Source organism: Copidosoma floridanum, unplaced genomic scaffold (genome assembly GCF_036245765.1).
Source record: "Copidosoma floridanum isolate Cflo_tuat_1 unplaced genomic scaffold, Cflo_Japanese_pri ptg000001l, whole genome shotgun sequence".
Taxonomy (NCBI): Eukaryota; Metazoa; Arthropoda; class Insecta; order Hymenoptera; family Encyrtidae; genus Copidosoma; species Copidosoma floridanum.
In genome coordinates this window covers 17,810,689-17,826,397 of record NW_028321878.1, presented here as the reverse complement: position 1 = coordinate 17,826,397, position 15,709 = coordinate 17,810,689, and the positions used below count along the sequence as shown (strand labels likewise).

Sequence of the window (15,709 nt, the reverse complement as noted above, 5' to 3'; positions counted from 1 at the left end):
AAAAAAACACTTTTCCTCAAACTCGTTTTAACTTCTAGTGAAACTGACTTGATTGTTTTACTCATTAAATGAACACTAAAATTTGCACATTTTTTAATACAAAAGTCAATATTGAGTAGCAATTATTTCACTTTGTCGAAACGATCTCTGTCCATGTTTCATATACAAGAACATTCGCTCTGAAAGTTTTTAAATTTAAAACTCATTGTTAAAGGTTTCTGTACCACGATCACTCCCTTGAACGTGTAACCAAACATAGTAGGTGCAACAACTCCTTTCTTTTTTCTTTTTTTTTTTTTTTCCAACAACCCCCTCAAGTATAAGCATCGAAATTTCGTAGATAAACGAATCGCAAAATAATTAGTATACGGCCGCGGCCGTAATCGCGTCGCGGAGCATAAGCGTGAAATACAGCGGAGCGTAATCCGGGGAAATTTTTACCCCGTCTAAATTTATCCGGTCAAAAACGCGACTTTGCATTATTCAAATAGACACACACACACACACGTGTGGCTCAAAAGTGTACGGGTGAGGTAGCCAACGAGGGATGGGAGCCTCAAAAGCTCGCCTCTTTTCTCAAAGCCCCGCTCGGCGAGAGGCAGCTTTCTCGGGCGAAACGAGCGGAAAATCGCGCGACTGGCTGAGCGTATTTTTCTCCGATCGACGATGAAAATCAAGGGGATTCTGGCCTCTTCTCTTTTGCGCTCGAAAAGCCGAGGGTCGGGGGGAGGGGGTGGAAGACGAAGGAGGAGTTTATTTGCGTTTTGCCCGGAGGCTGGCCAGCCAGCCGTTTTCGTGGGCTCTTCCTTTTTGGCTTTTCGGGGGCACGAGAGGCACACCGCATGGACGGGATGTGTGTACGTTAATTACGCCGAGCGAGCCATTTGTTATTCAAATTTGGTTTCTTTTTTTTATTAACTTTATTTTCCTAAATTATTGATTAGACGCACGCGAGTGACTATTGCACCTACGACGAAAATACACTGCGAAAACTCGATGTAACAACAGTTTCCTTTTTTTTTTTTTTTTTCAATTTCAAACACCACGCGTTTTCGAGTCTCAAAGAAAAATATTATTGACTCGTGGATCAAGCCGGAGTGCTTACTTTGAAATAATATGACCCTGTATCGAATTCAAAAAAAAGCGCACGGCGTCGAAAAAACTAAGTCCAAAGATAAACAGATATCCAAATGGCGAGGGGTGAGAGTGAAAAAACATAACCGAAACAACGCGGGAGACAGCAGATGCTTAGGAGGGTGGGGGGGGGGGGTCGGTACGAGTGTATCGTACTAGTTTGGAGGGAGAGATGCAGATAGTGTTGGATTGAGAATGAGAGGCGGTGGCCTCGGGGCTCCAAAGGGGTAGAGCGCGATGGAATTATTTATACGGACGCGTGCTGCTGCCGAACGACTTGTGAGAGGAACTTCTGATCGATAGCTCTACCGTCTAGATTTCAAACAGTGCAAAACAAATGTTTCAAAGTTACGGGAATATGTATAGATACTGAGATAGTAAAAACACTTTACTTTCGACTATAGTTTCACTATTTACACGGGGCTACGTATTTTAAAGTCTTTGTGAGACTTGTAACCAAAGACTTCTACGGTCTTTAGATAACTTTAACTGACTGTAAAAGCTTTTTTGCGACTTTAAATGATTTTAAAGTTTTTACATGACTTTAAATGACTTTCAGTGACTTGCGACAGATTTTGTCCTAATTCACTAATTTTAAAAGTGTGCAGCCTCTTGTCCGCTCTCAACGGAGAAGCTTTTCTATACTAGTACAACCTCTCATTACTTTATGCGATTTAATGCTTGTCCATGAGTTAATTGCCAAAATTACTTTCTGGCATTGCTCAATATTTAGAGTATCGTGAGAGTATACACCATCGTGCATTTGGAATAAAAGTGTTATAAAAAGCTTAGAAACTTTGTAATGGTTGAATTACGTAAGTATTACTGTATAGAATCATTTGTGTACGACATTGTATTTTTATTTTTCGTGTATTTAAATTTTTTCTTACTCGAGTTTTATACAAGGGGCTGCCCGCTCTTAATTAAAAAAGACTGAAATAACCACTCAAAGACTGAAAAAGTCTCGATAAAACTCTAGACAAAGATCATTAACAAAGACTGCAAAAGTAATTCAAAGACCGTAAAAGTTTCGAAAAGACTTTCGATTTTTTATCAAGACCTAAGAGTTTGGAGCCCCTCTGTTCTATATATAATTGTAACTTTGAAACAGTGGTTCTTTAACTTTGTATTTCTATCGACAGTTGTCCAATTGCATGCGTAACCAACAGCTTCGAAGCCTGATATGTCCGACAACGGGGAAGAATCCTCGGGTGGGTAATGAAATTTCACAAAAAACGTAATAAAAGTGAATTAAAACTCTAAGAAATTGAAAAATGAAATATACGACGGGCCGATAGGCCGTCCGCGAGTACAAAGGGCATAGAACGGAGAGCGAACGAGAAGCAAAAGGGGGAGGAAAAAAAAAGAAGAAACGGGAGGGTGGATGGGAAAAAAAGGATCCGTGGAATTCCCCGGACACGGAATCAAGGGGATGCATATCGCCCGCGACTCTCCATATTTCGGGCCAAGTCGCAGTGTATACACACGGCCCGGGGAGGGGGATACTTGTAAAGGGGCGGGGGGCGATAAGCCGGCTGTGGCTCGTCTTCCGTAACGACCGTACATCGATGATAGCCCCTAATCGAATCATATCCAGTGGGAGAGCTCAGTCATATGTGCGAAGCCCCTACGCGCGCGCACCCAATGCTGGAAAAGTGATTTTTATTTTCCCTGATTCTGATTTATCCGCGCCCGGGGATTCTTACTCGCGCCTGCTTTTTCTTCACTCGCGCGGTGTATCGTCATGGACCGACAGAGACAGGGTAAAGCTCTTCCTTTTATATTCGACTCGTGGGCTTTTCGTTCGGATGGTGGGGCTCTCTTTATTTATTTTTTTTTCTTGACAGCAATACTTTTTTTAGCTTTTGATGGAGAGGTGCAGGTTCGTCGATGATGATGCCTTGGAAATGGAATTTCGGGGTCAAGGGTTGTAATTATTTATTCATGGGGTGTATTTTTTGGTGTACTATATAGTTTAAGATTTTAGACGAGATAGCGTCATTTCGCGGTTTAACTATTAATTCCACAACAATGGAAAATGGAGCATTGACACACAGACTTATCAATCAGAGATAAAAAATAAAAACAGTATATATAGAGACACAAAGTTGGAATAGTAACACAAAAGTATAAATTAGAAAACAACTTAAAAATAGAAATAGTTTTATAAAATTAATGGTACTTTTATTCCATACATTGATGCATTCGTTTGGAGACACGATTACTAAACTGATATTTGACTAAAACATACATGAAGGATCGTTATAATATATGAAGACAGAGATATTATGATAGAAGCCGAAGATAAGCACGCAGGTGCAAGATAGTAACAAATATCAAGAGTGAATCATGAAAAATATCGAATACGTATAAAGAAACAGAACGATTTGATTTTCTATTACAGAGGCATTGAAGGCTGATGCTAAAAGCATATTAAGATACTCCTGAAAAAAAAAAAAAAAAAAAAGAAAGAAATGATAAAAAGATAAAATATCTAGTAAGACAAAGACAAATCCATAAATTCAGAGATTACCGAAACTTATAGGGACATAGATGTACTGTAAAAATATAACCAAGCATTGAAGTCTTGAAGACAAATAAAACAATACGAAATTCGAGAAAAAAAAAATACATGACAAAGCAAACAATGAAAGTGTGGAGTCATTAACTAAGATATAAATATCATAAAGATGGTTATTTAAATTAAAAAGTAAAAACCTTAGAGGTTTGGTGGCAGATACGGACAAGAACCAAGGTTATGTTAGACTATGGGAAGAAAAAGAATGAATATCAGACGATAATGGCAATTCGATTGTCACAAAATATTTTATTTTCAATCAAATTCAAAACAAAAATCTCTCTGCATTGACATTTTGTATGAGTACCCTTTTGGTAAAATCGAGTAAAAAAAAAAAAAAAAAACACAACAAACACGAGTTACCCCCGAATTCAATATCCCACCGAAGTGGAAGATAAACGACGAACAAAACATCGGCCCCCCCGAAATCTCAGCACCATACGCATCTCCGCCTTGAACTCTTCATTCCCAGGATGATTCCGCAAAACGGCAAAACCATCTTCTCCCGCCGATGTACACGATCAATCATCCCTCTATCTCCATCTGACCCGCGCAACGCAATATCTGTGGATAAAAAAAAAAAAAAAGAAAGACAAGAAAACCTAATCGTCGAAAAGTTCGGGCGCACGTGGCGCGCGCGAAAACTCAGATTTCGCGGCAATATGCGAGAGTACTGTACAGTTACGAACACACAGGATCCGTACACTGGGCGGGGGGTGCGGTTATCTCAGCGTCACGGCCTGCCACACACCCGCACACCATGTTTGCGAGGGTTGAAACATGCATACACGTACACATATATAATTCTTTCAGCTCCGGCCGTGGTATTATTTTCACTCGCGTGTATGCATATATGCGCCGCGAAGAAAGAATTATCAGCTCCGAGATCCGAAGAGATGTGCTTATTGCGTTTTACGATTGTAAGAGCGTATACTCGTCGTTAAGAGCAAAAGGGTGAAAATTCCCGTCCCTCAACGCCGCTGAATTACTTTGAAAAAGAAAAAAATAATGATTTTCCCCTCTTTTTACGGGCCTGCGGTCGAAAAAAAAAATACGAAGAAGAAAGGGGGTATATGGAACCGCGCCGTAAAACTTTCCGAATCGAAAAACACTTTCTCGCTTTCAGCGTTTCCCAGCCTACTCCCTTTTTTCCTCTTTTTTTTTTTTTTTTTTTTTTTTTTTTTTCTTTACGACTCTCGGGCGGAGAAAAAATAGCTCACACTCACACGTGGACGCACGGCAAGGCTTTCAGGTCCCTCCCTCCACCCCAGCGTGTTATTGCATCTTTCAGCGATCTTTGGAAGCCGCAAGCCTCCGGTCTTGAATGGTTTGCGCTATTTTAGGAGCTCGGATGTCTAAAAGACGAAGAGGAGGAGGAGGAGGAGGTGGAGCAGGGGAGAGAATAGCGTCGGTGCAGCCGATACATGCCATTTCGTACGTGTTTCATAATTCAAACCCTTTCTAGTCCCGCGCCACCTTTTCCTCTCTCTCTCTCTCTCTCTCTCTTTGACTCGCCCCCTTGTCCCGTGTATGTGTACTCGCTAGGCTCTTTTACTGCCTCGCAGACTCTCTCTTTATCTATCCATCAGTGCCTTTTACCCTCGTTTTGTGTGTGAATACGCATATATATAAATATATATGCGTGTGTGCGTGCGTACGTGGTATGGTATCCTATGATTATGAATCGGCTAAAGTGTGAAAATTTGTAAATGTGACCAGCCCAGGTGAACTAGTTTCAATGAGATTGATTAAATATGTAGTTGCACCAATGAATCAATCGGAAGTGAATTGTAATTTAAGTACTTTCGAGTAAATTAATAAGCATGATTATTTTCCTCAATGATCGAGTTGATCATTAAGTCGGAGTGTGCCCAAGCTACAGGAGCCCGAATCCCAAGTGCTCTGGGAAATGCCCTCCTTGCGTTAATAAAGTCAGAAGGAGCAGAAGAAGGAGAAGTCCGAAGGTAATTAAAGTGTAATAGGCGGTGCGACCGAGTCTCCCCCGCCTGTTGTTTTCGCTTGGGTTTACATGTATATACCCTCGAAAATTGAATGCTCAAAAGAAAGAAGAGTTAGCCCCCTTGCACCACCACCAGCAACAACGGGCAGCAGCAGGATATCTTACTACTCCGCGTCCCCCGGGCCGATAGTCATTTGGCTAAAACCAAAGAGAGAAGCGTCGCGTTATCTTGGCTCGCAATCAGCATTGTCTCCTTTCTTTCCTCGCAGTTCTTAGCGCCCGCCTCCTCCTCCTCCTCCTCCTGCACTTGTATACACTTACACATAACACATCGCCACTAAGGAGCAAAAGGGGAAAGGACGTGTATAATATAAGGTGGTTGGGGAATCCGGGGTATCTTATATTCCTCGGCTCCCCGGGAAAACAATTTAGTTCAATCAACATTTCTAGGCACTGTCGCCGCCGCCGTCTAATTAAAGCCTCTGGGCGCTCCTTCTCTCCTTCTTTATGGACGCAAACTCGGCTTATCTCGCTGCAAGTATCTCTCGCCTTCCTTGCTCCCTCTCCTCTTTTTTTCCTTCTTTCTTCGGTTCCTCCGAACCTTCTTTGTATATGTATACATGATCGGCTTTCGATTCTTCGGGAAGAGAGTTTGATTGTGCGACTTTTCGAGCTCCAAGGGAATACTGTACAAAAATCCACCGTTATGCTCACACGATCACCGTGTGACGTAACCATCGCTCGATTCTACGATGGACGGATCAATACTAAAGGGAAATAACAAACGAGTGATGGTATATATGCTAAGCGAGCTGTACCAAAGGAGAAAAAATTAAAGCAGAGTACGGGAGAGAGAGAGAGAGCAGGGGTTAATCACAAGGGGGGGAGGGAGAGAGAGAAATAGAGACGAGCAGAGACGAGGAGTTGAAACTCGGGGAGTCTCATTTCCTGACTGCGGGGGTCCCGCAGGGGATACATAATTAGCTAGTTTCGCTTGTTCGTTCTGGAAGAGAGCGGCGCTACCAGCGGAGACTCCACTGTTGTACACATAAGACACAGAGAGAGAGAGAAGGGTACGCTTGTACATCCGTGAATTGTATACACCGTGCCATTGATACGTGGCAATAATGTTGTTGGGAGGTTGACTCGGACAAAGTATTTCATTATACGTGCAGGATCCATTGTTCCGTCATACGTGTGGATGACGTCTCGTGGAAGAGCTTAGATAGGAGTCATTGACAGAAAGGAGCACCCAAGCTCTCGATTAGTGCGGATTTGAATACGCCCAAACAAAACCTGAGCAGGTACAGAGGACTTACACCTATCACCCGATCAAGTTTCGTGAAAACCATTGAAAGGACTGGAGCGGTTGGCAAGGGAGTATATATAGATACGGGGAGATATTATGTACATATACTCTTTGCCACGGAGTCGCGCGAAATAATAAATGAACCTGCTGTTCCACCTCTTTCGCTCTCTCCGGCTGACGGATATTCCAAGCGAGTGTACGCACATACGCGACCAGCCATCACTCCGTATCAATCGAAGAAGAGCTATACAGGGGGGGGGGGAAGGTCGTCCACTCGATCCCCCTTCGGAATCGCGCGCTCATAAGCGCCTCGTGATAAATGACTCGTGGTCTTCTCTCTCGTTCCCGAGATTAATTTACTTCCGCTGCTGCGAATCGTGACTTCCATACTTCACGAGCTTTGTGTATTAAGACGAGGACTCCTCGTTTGTTTATTGTCCATAGCTCGTGCCACCATCCGTGGATCTGGTCAATTTTAAAGTCATCCCTAAAGAAAATCTGTAGCCGCATAGTGGGGAGTTGGTTCGAGAAGAGCCCAGTCAAAGGTTGGTTGGAGCCGAAGAGTTCATTTCGAATTAATTCCCGATCCCAAGCGTCTTATTCCTCCCCATCTTATTGACGTCCGCGGAATCCGAGGAATCCACTGATTGAATATCCAGGGCTCTTCCTTCCTCCCCCGTTTCGGCGCAACCCAGTCATCTTTTCGTGCTTCCCTTGGCCAATTGTACAGTTATATCGCCGGAGATTCGCCAGAGACGAAATGAGAGAGAGAGAGAGAGAGCAAAGTTTGATAAATGTTCGTGCGCGCGATACGGGGGTGGTTGTACATTTGTAAGCTATACTTGTATCCCGGGGGATTTTCGCGCGCGCGTGTATATATGGAAGAGCGTAGAAATATCATTCCTATTGGGCCTAATTCGATTTCGCCGTCAGTCTATCAGGCGTTGAAATGAGATCAAAGGGGGGGAGGAAGAGGGCGGAGGAATGACGAGCCGTCTCTTGCTCAGTCCCTCGATGTTTTTCATTAATCGTGCAGGGCGCGCGAGGCGTGCGGGAGACGGCCTCTTCGCTTTCGATTAATATTTTATTATTTCGAGTCGAGTCTCCTTTCCGCTCCTCGAGATGCGTTTCATGGGATATATATGCTGGATATTGATCCGCGAAATCAGCTTTCGGCCGTCGCACGGGAAAATTTTCGGTCGTGAATCGTCTCTAAATGTCTGTTGGTTTAATGGAATCGACTAGATTTTCGTGAAATGATGAAAGTGTTAGATAAGCAGTGATAATCCATTTTTTCTTGGTGAGATGAGTGGCTGGTTTTTAAACTCGGTACGGGAAACACTGAGTCATTTCAGATAAATTTGCGAATGAAATTAAAGAAAACGAGTACTCCTTGGTGAAAAAATGTGTAGCCTAATCAAAATAAAAACTTGCAAGTGGACGTGAAAGGCAATAAAATAATTTTAACTGTGTGTACATTGAGCTTCATAAAAGGGTGTCGGGTGTACGGCCACTGTACCAGCTCGTGACGACGGCTCATTACATTTATGCAACTCGATGCGAGAAAACCCTATTATCCTCGAATAACGAGTGCGGCAGCGTTGCTCTCTCGGCTCTTCTCTCTTGTGAAAGGGTTGGATAAAAAGAGGGAGACCGGGCGAGAATGAGTAAGGGAGTTTCGCCTTTAATAGTGTAACTAAGAAGCACAAATCGTTAACGAATAACAAAGTTGATATAATCTCAAGTCGAATTTTTCACGCTTTCAAGTAATTTTGTTTTAAGGCCATGCTCAAATGTAGCAGTCGATGAGTCGAGCTGAGCAGCTTTTATGCTTTATCCACAAAAGTTGAGCCTTTTGTTTTACTGTGAGCTAATTTATAATTTTACCGAGTAAACCATATTTTGTTCGAGATTGCGAAAAAATGATCAAAAATAGGGATCACGTACTCTATGTCTATTATGCAACTTTTTAAAATTACCAGACAATTAATTATAATGAATCCAGCTGCGGTAATTGGAAAGAAAATACGAGGAAGACCACATAGTGAAAGAAGAAAGTAGAAGGGAAAAACATTTCTTGTTTAACACCAGATAAGTTTTAAAAACTTTTAAAGAGATGTGGAAAAACAAGGGAAAGAATGTAGGCAAATAATAGTGATAAAAGGAGAAAACGTTGAGAGAATAAATTGGCGAACGAAGAGTAAAGTGTCTATAAACACTGGACAAAGTGGACGTGGTCAAGAAAAAAAGTGATTATAATGACAAAATGATAGTAGTTAATCTGCAAAAAACCCTGAGGTTATGAATAGTGGAAAAAAAAATACAAAAATTCAATAAAATCAGATATGTGGATGTTAATAAGGCTTGATTGAAAAGATTGATTGAACGAATGAAAGCTGTAAGTTTTAGATAAGTTGAACTGGGGGGAGTTGACGTACAGATTTTCCGTTAGTATTAACGTCCAACTATCGAATCGATGAGGAATACTTATGTATTATTTAAATTTTTCCATTTTATGGGGGTTGGTAATTTCTCTACTGTTTCAATTTGTATTTCTTGTGCTTTGGATTCAGTGCTTTATCACTTGCATTTTTTAAAGATTTAATTCACGTGAGATAAAATTATACTGGTCCAGTATAGCAACAAGAGCACGTACGGAGATTTTGATCATTAAATGAAAATAAAAAACTTCTTACGTAATGATTTTATTTTGGCTATGCTATATTCTGCTCAGATTTTTGACACTCTGATTGTCTGGGTCTTTCAGATTTAATTGCGTAATCTCAATCGTTGGTTGGAAGTTTGTTAGTACGAACGTAGATTTTCTTGTTGTCAATATTTTTTACATCAAGATAATTAGAATTCTCTTGTGCTTGTATTTTCAATCATTTTTTTCTCAACAATTATTACCTGCATTCAAGGGTATAAGCCTGTATTCTGGCATAGGATATGAGATTAGGACTCATGATAACTCGACCCACTCGAGGGATCAAACCAACTCATCGAAACAGAGGGCATACTTGTCTTTGATTTTGTCTCATTATACGTATGCGCTTAAAAATCATTGGAATGACCAAAAAAGATCCATCCCTTTGTTTCAAACCCTTTCTTTGTCACTCCCCACCGCCATCGGACCCCAACATACCAATGCGCGCACAAATTTGTCTTCTCCCTCTCTATTGCCGCAACAGCCTTTGTTCCCTCGAAATAATAATTGTCGTCGCCGTCGTCGTCATTATAATCGATACGCGCTATGCCGACGATGCTTTTGACTTCCTCGTCCCTTACCCGCATAAACACACACGACAGACAAGAGAGAGGAGAGGAGAGATAACAGGGGCTCATACCTGGAACACTGATGGGACGCTGCTTTGTCGACGATTATTACACACTGCCTGGCACTCTGTTCCGTACCTACGATGTGTACAGCGATGGAATGACAAAGCAACGTGGATTTGATCGGATAATCGCGCGCGAGTATATACCTCTGCTCGCGCAATTGGCGATGGTGACACTTTTCCTTGGAGCCAAAGGGTTGGCTTACCCCACAAGACTAGGATTCTTTCTACTGCGCAGAGCTGGTATACAATAACGATACATTCGTTTGAAACGAACTCGGCGGGCACGAAAGGAGAAAAGAAAGAGTGCACACTGAAAGGGGACGAAAAAAGTGGAGTTAAGGAGGGGGAGGCTTATTTGACTCTTAATTGACTCCGGGTGGTAATTAAAATTTAATCATCTCCCGAAATGAAGTTATCGGGCCTCACGCGACGAGAGTCGTTCGAGCGTCTTCTCGGCCAAATCAAACACAGTCGCCTAATTGACGTCCCGGGCCGAGCGAGGCGCGCGAAATGAAATTTGTCTTGGCAAAACTCCCTCGTATACCAAACTGAGAGAGGCTCGGTCGATGACAAAATTGCAGTAGACCTGTACCTTAACCACCACCACTGCCGAGGAGAATGTTTAAATTCGGTGTATACTTTATTAGTTTTCCGCTCGAAAGGTTTTTTCACGGATGATGTTTCTTTCGAAAGTTACCACAAATTGTGAATCTTCGAGTTTGGGCATATAGGCGAAGAATAATACTCATCACCAATGCATAAAAAGAGAACCAAGCGAGCACACGAAAGAAAGAAGCCACAGAGGGAAGAAAGGGTGCGGGGGAGGGGGCTTTCATTCCCTTTAGCGCCGCGGCGTAACTTATAGCTCGTGGACCCAGTATTTCTCTGCAGCTCTTTAAAAGCATTTTCTCATTAAAAAATTAAAGGAGGGGTGACTGCGAAAACGCGACGCGCAATGGGCTCTCCCGACTCGGGGGAGGAGAATGGGGTGGTGGTAAGTGCTCCGCGGGGCTCCCAGATGCGCCCAATATTATGTTTAATGATATTAACTTCTTACCTAATGGGCCGCGGTTCGATTCGAGGTGCGAAGAAGGAGCTCCCCGGGAAAAAAAAGTATACCCTCGAGTGTAATTTTTGCGGAGAGGAGAGTAGAAAAAAAAAGAAGTGTGGGGGGGGGGGTACAGCCACGAGCGGAATAAGAAAGTGGGCGCCCGAAGTTTTCTTTCGATCCTTCTTGTGAAAGTCGCCGGGGAGAGCCGTCCTCGGATTTCAAGTAAATTGCCCGGTCTGGATGACTAGGGGGGTATCCGGTGAACTGAGTCGACTCGAGACACCGTAGCTCGTGTGCAAGAGGTGACTGTGGAGATGAAATACCACATGCAACTCTTAACGTCTCACCTGAATGAGCTCTGGTAATCATTTCCATAGACTTTACCTTCCTCATTGTATAGATTCGACGGACCAATCGCGTCTTGGGATCAATAAACCCAAGTTATCGCGCGTCTTTGCTCCCCTTCCCCCGGTGGCCGGGGGGTAATTTATAATTAAAGCTCAGAGCGAGTGTAGTCGAGTCGTTATTTTTGTGCGCGCGTCGGCGAGTCTTCTGAATAATTCATGGCTGTGAGTTTTCCCTCATCGTATTTTAGCGGGGCGCAGCCGACGCAGCGATCTCGTGTCTCCATGGGTGTTGCGCGAGGAAAGCTCCTCGATCTATAATTGATCGCCGTGGCGGTCGGTAGAATTATTATTATCCAGAAATTATGCGAACGAATGAGCCCCCCCCCGCCCACGCCGTTGAGCTGTACGTTGTGTTGGACCTCCGCGAAGACTCTTTTTCTGCGGTCGTTCTATGATTTTACGTGGGTGGGTGTCGCCTGAGCCCGAGGAGACTGGGACTGATCGCACGTGTGTTTTCTCTGTTGCAGATTAAGGGACGAGCGAGGCGACTCGGAAAGGGCCCTCGCGCTCGACCACAAACAACGGGACCACAGCTCGCACAATGGTAAGTTTTTTTCACTATTATGTTTCTATGTGTTTTTTGATGCTTACATGCCCAACAGTCGAGATTTGGGCACAATCATTTCGTGGGTTTACAAACGTTTTAAAAATAATTATTTATTCCTGATTTATAGTACTAGTATTTTAAAAAACTTTTACAAACGCTTTGATTTTTTTTTTTTTATTCTCTAAATTGATGTTTCCTTGGAATTAGAATGCATTTTATTTTTGCTGAAAGAAAGCTTGGATTGTAAGTGATTGTTTGAAAAAACACTTTTAGCAAAAAATTACGCATCGTAAAAAAATCGAAAAGGTATCCATGCCCGACATGATGCACCCAAATGTGAAGTATCCAAGTACGTGATGCGCTAACATCGAAAAATAAAGTCAGTTTGGATAGCCGATTGAACTTAAATTCAGATTAAATTCCGCTCATCGCGTTATCGCTCGATCGGATCATTATACCATTTGTTTCCGAAAAAAAGCTAGAACCCGCGCCCAAAGAACCTACCTCGCGCGCCTCCATCCTCATTAGCCAGCCGATAACTCACGAAATCACTCCGCAGCGTGGCGCCCCCCCCCCCCGGAGCCGGGACTCCTCAAGCGCCTAACGTTTTAATCACGATAGCTCTCGACCCCCTTTGCCCCGAGTGAAACCCAGCACCGCCGACTTCTCGGTTGTACATCCAGCAAATAAATCCAAGCCGATTCGAAAAAGTATAGCCCGCTCAGACGGCAAAAACCGAGGAAAGCACCGGTCGGCGGGGGGCGATGCGTCACTCGTCCCGAAGCTGGCCAAACAGAATTCATCCACGTCAGGATTAAAATGCTCGGGCGTATCAAATAGTGCGGTTTGCCTATCCCTCTCCTCGCCCCGCTCTCAACCGGAGAGAGAGAGAAAAGACAAATTAGGGAGAGTGAAAATCAACGCATCCCCGTGATTTGTTTGTCCACTGGGACACTTATCCGACGAAGCTTTACTGTGTTTTGGCTTTTTTTTGTTTTTTTTTTTTAATTGCTTGGATTTATATTGTTTGAGTTATTATTCATAACCAAGCCGAGCTGGATAAAAAGCGCGTCGTGTGCACGTGGTAATTCAATAAAACGTGGAGTAAAAATTTCGTGGCACAAAAAAAAGGGACGTATCCCACACAACCAAAACAGTACACAGCGAGGGCAAACGCATTTAGGCTCCAAACGAAAACTGACGCGTCGAAGGGGGCGGGAGAAGGATGGCTCGTGGTCAAATAAGATCCATCATCTTGTCAACCGGAAAAGGCGAGCCCTGCCCAGGGGGAGAACACACAATATCGGGGACTACATCTTTGCCGACTTATCTTGGCGTTTCGACGATTTTTCAGCGGTTTCGCGGCTATTCTTACCATTTACCATGAAAGATCGATGCGACCGGTCCACAGACACGCGTCTCCTCTACTACCATTTTGTACGTATCCCTTTTTTCTATCTCTCGCCCAACGAATCGATCCGACTTTCTGGAACCAATAATGGAACTTTACGAAATAAAAAAAAAAGGGTTATTGTGGGAGGGGACGGGTGAAAAATGGCTCGTTCAAAATCGGAATTGTTGCAGGTTCCTCAAACGGGCACAGTCCAGTGCTGAACCTGTCGAAAACGGCCGGCAGCGGCAGCGTGGGCGAGCACTCCGGCAGCGAGGCCGGGGCGTCGCACCGCTCGCAAGACGACGACGAGGAAGAGGACAACCTGTCCGAGGACCTCGAGGACGAAACCGAGAAGGACGAAGGTATGTACATCCCTGTATTGCTGTGCATTGTTAAATGTATGTATAAATAACTCTCAGGGTGTTCAAAAGAGAGAAGAAGGGGTGGGGGGGAGAAAAAAAAGTATGACTGCAACAAACAGCTGTCACTCCCTGCATAACTGATCGACTCTCGTGCGGTCGATCATCCCAGGATCCATCGGCCTCGCTGACAAATCACTCCCCGGTCCCACCCAACGGGCCAAGCCAATTAAACGATTCGTGCGTGTATAATTACCCCCGCTAATTAGACGAACCCCCCCCCCCCCTCGGAACAGCACCGATACACATATAAAAAGACACGCTCAAGTGTGGAGAGGAGGGAGAGCGTGTATATATACACACATTGAGAAATAAGCTGATGGATAATCTCGACCTTTTCTCTCATTCTCGTCTCGCGAGATAATTACGCCGCTGATGCTCGCGAGCGACGGCCCCGAGCCAGGGCTCATCGATCATCCCGGCGCTGAACGACTTTGGGTCCGATTGGCCCGTTCCCCCCTCGTTCTCCCTTTCCTCGATCATCGCGCTTGTCCCCCTACTATCTATATATGTCCACGTGGACACCCGAGACTCTACTCGCGTACCGACGCGTGTCTCCTTTTTATACCCTACTCTTCGGAAAACGATCGCTCGAAGCACACACGTATAGGTGCACGATGACAAATCAAGTCGCCTCGGAGACGACAAATTTCAACTTGGCTGAAGGGGGGGGGGAAGAGACAAACATCCCGTAAGAGGAGTCCGCTAAAATTTACCCCGAAAAAATAAAAGCGAGCGTGCCCGCTCCCAAAGTTCGTGCTCATGTCGCGCAGCGTGTCGTAATGCGCATCGGCCCATCTTTCCCCCGTTTACCTATATATACATATATACTTTGGCTGAGCTTCGCTCTCTTTAACTCTCATACATATATACTTACACCGTTGGTATACCTATACATGTATATAATATATATATATATATATGTAGTAACTTGGTCATATGTGTATACATAGTATTGGAGCGTAAACTGCACCGAGAAGAGTAAAAGAAGGCTGCGCTTTTGCGCCCGTGGGAGTCTACACGCTCACGGAATGCCGTTCTGATTTAATGAGAGGAGCCTCCGTACGTGTGTATATATATATATATATATATATATATATACACGTACACGTCGATTGCCGATTCTATTGGGCGCTGGCTACCGATGCCCTTCCCCTTGTTTTACCCTTCTTTCACTTACTTCGGGACTGTGTATTGTGTTTGTGTGTGAGTGTACGGCCAGTGGGTAGGTGTGCACGTGGTGCATGGGAGTCCATGTAAAGCTCAGGTGTTTGGGAAAAAGAGGGAATGTGGGGGGGGGGGTGGCCGATGGCTGGAGGTGGATAGGCGATAAGGACCGGAGAGAGGCGCATAAAGTAGAGGCGAGAGGTATGCCGTCGGAGGATCGACGTATTGTGCGCCTTTCCGATGCTTTTTGCTTCCGACCATTCGTTGGCAGTCCGTGCTGTGGTCGATGAGCTGCTGACGGATTTTCATTGGGAGACTAGCGCGACGTGACACGAATCGCATGCATATTTATAACGCAAGGCTCAGTCGTTGACGAGTTTTAGGAGTAAACAAGTGATTCTGC

At 44.1% G+C, this 15,709-nt stretch overlaps 1 protein-coding gene across 2 annotated transcripts in view; it reads left to right on the top strand.

Moving 5' to 3' along the window:
• dac (dachshund family transcription factor) overlaps positions 1-15,709 on the top strand; it is a 392,393-nt gene that overhangs the window by 221,142 nt on the left and 155,542 nt on the right. For both annotated transcript variants that reach the window (XM_089591784.1, XM_089591754.1), the window contains 2 exons: positions 12,248-12,324; positions 13,912-14,082. In XM_089591784.1, the coding sequence (XP_089447910.1) occupies positions 12,248-12,324; positions 13,912-14,082 (248 nt within the window). The remainder of the gene's footprint in view (positions 1-12,247; positions 12,325-13,911; positions 14,083-15,709) is intronic.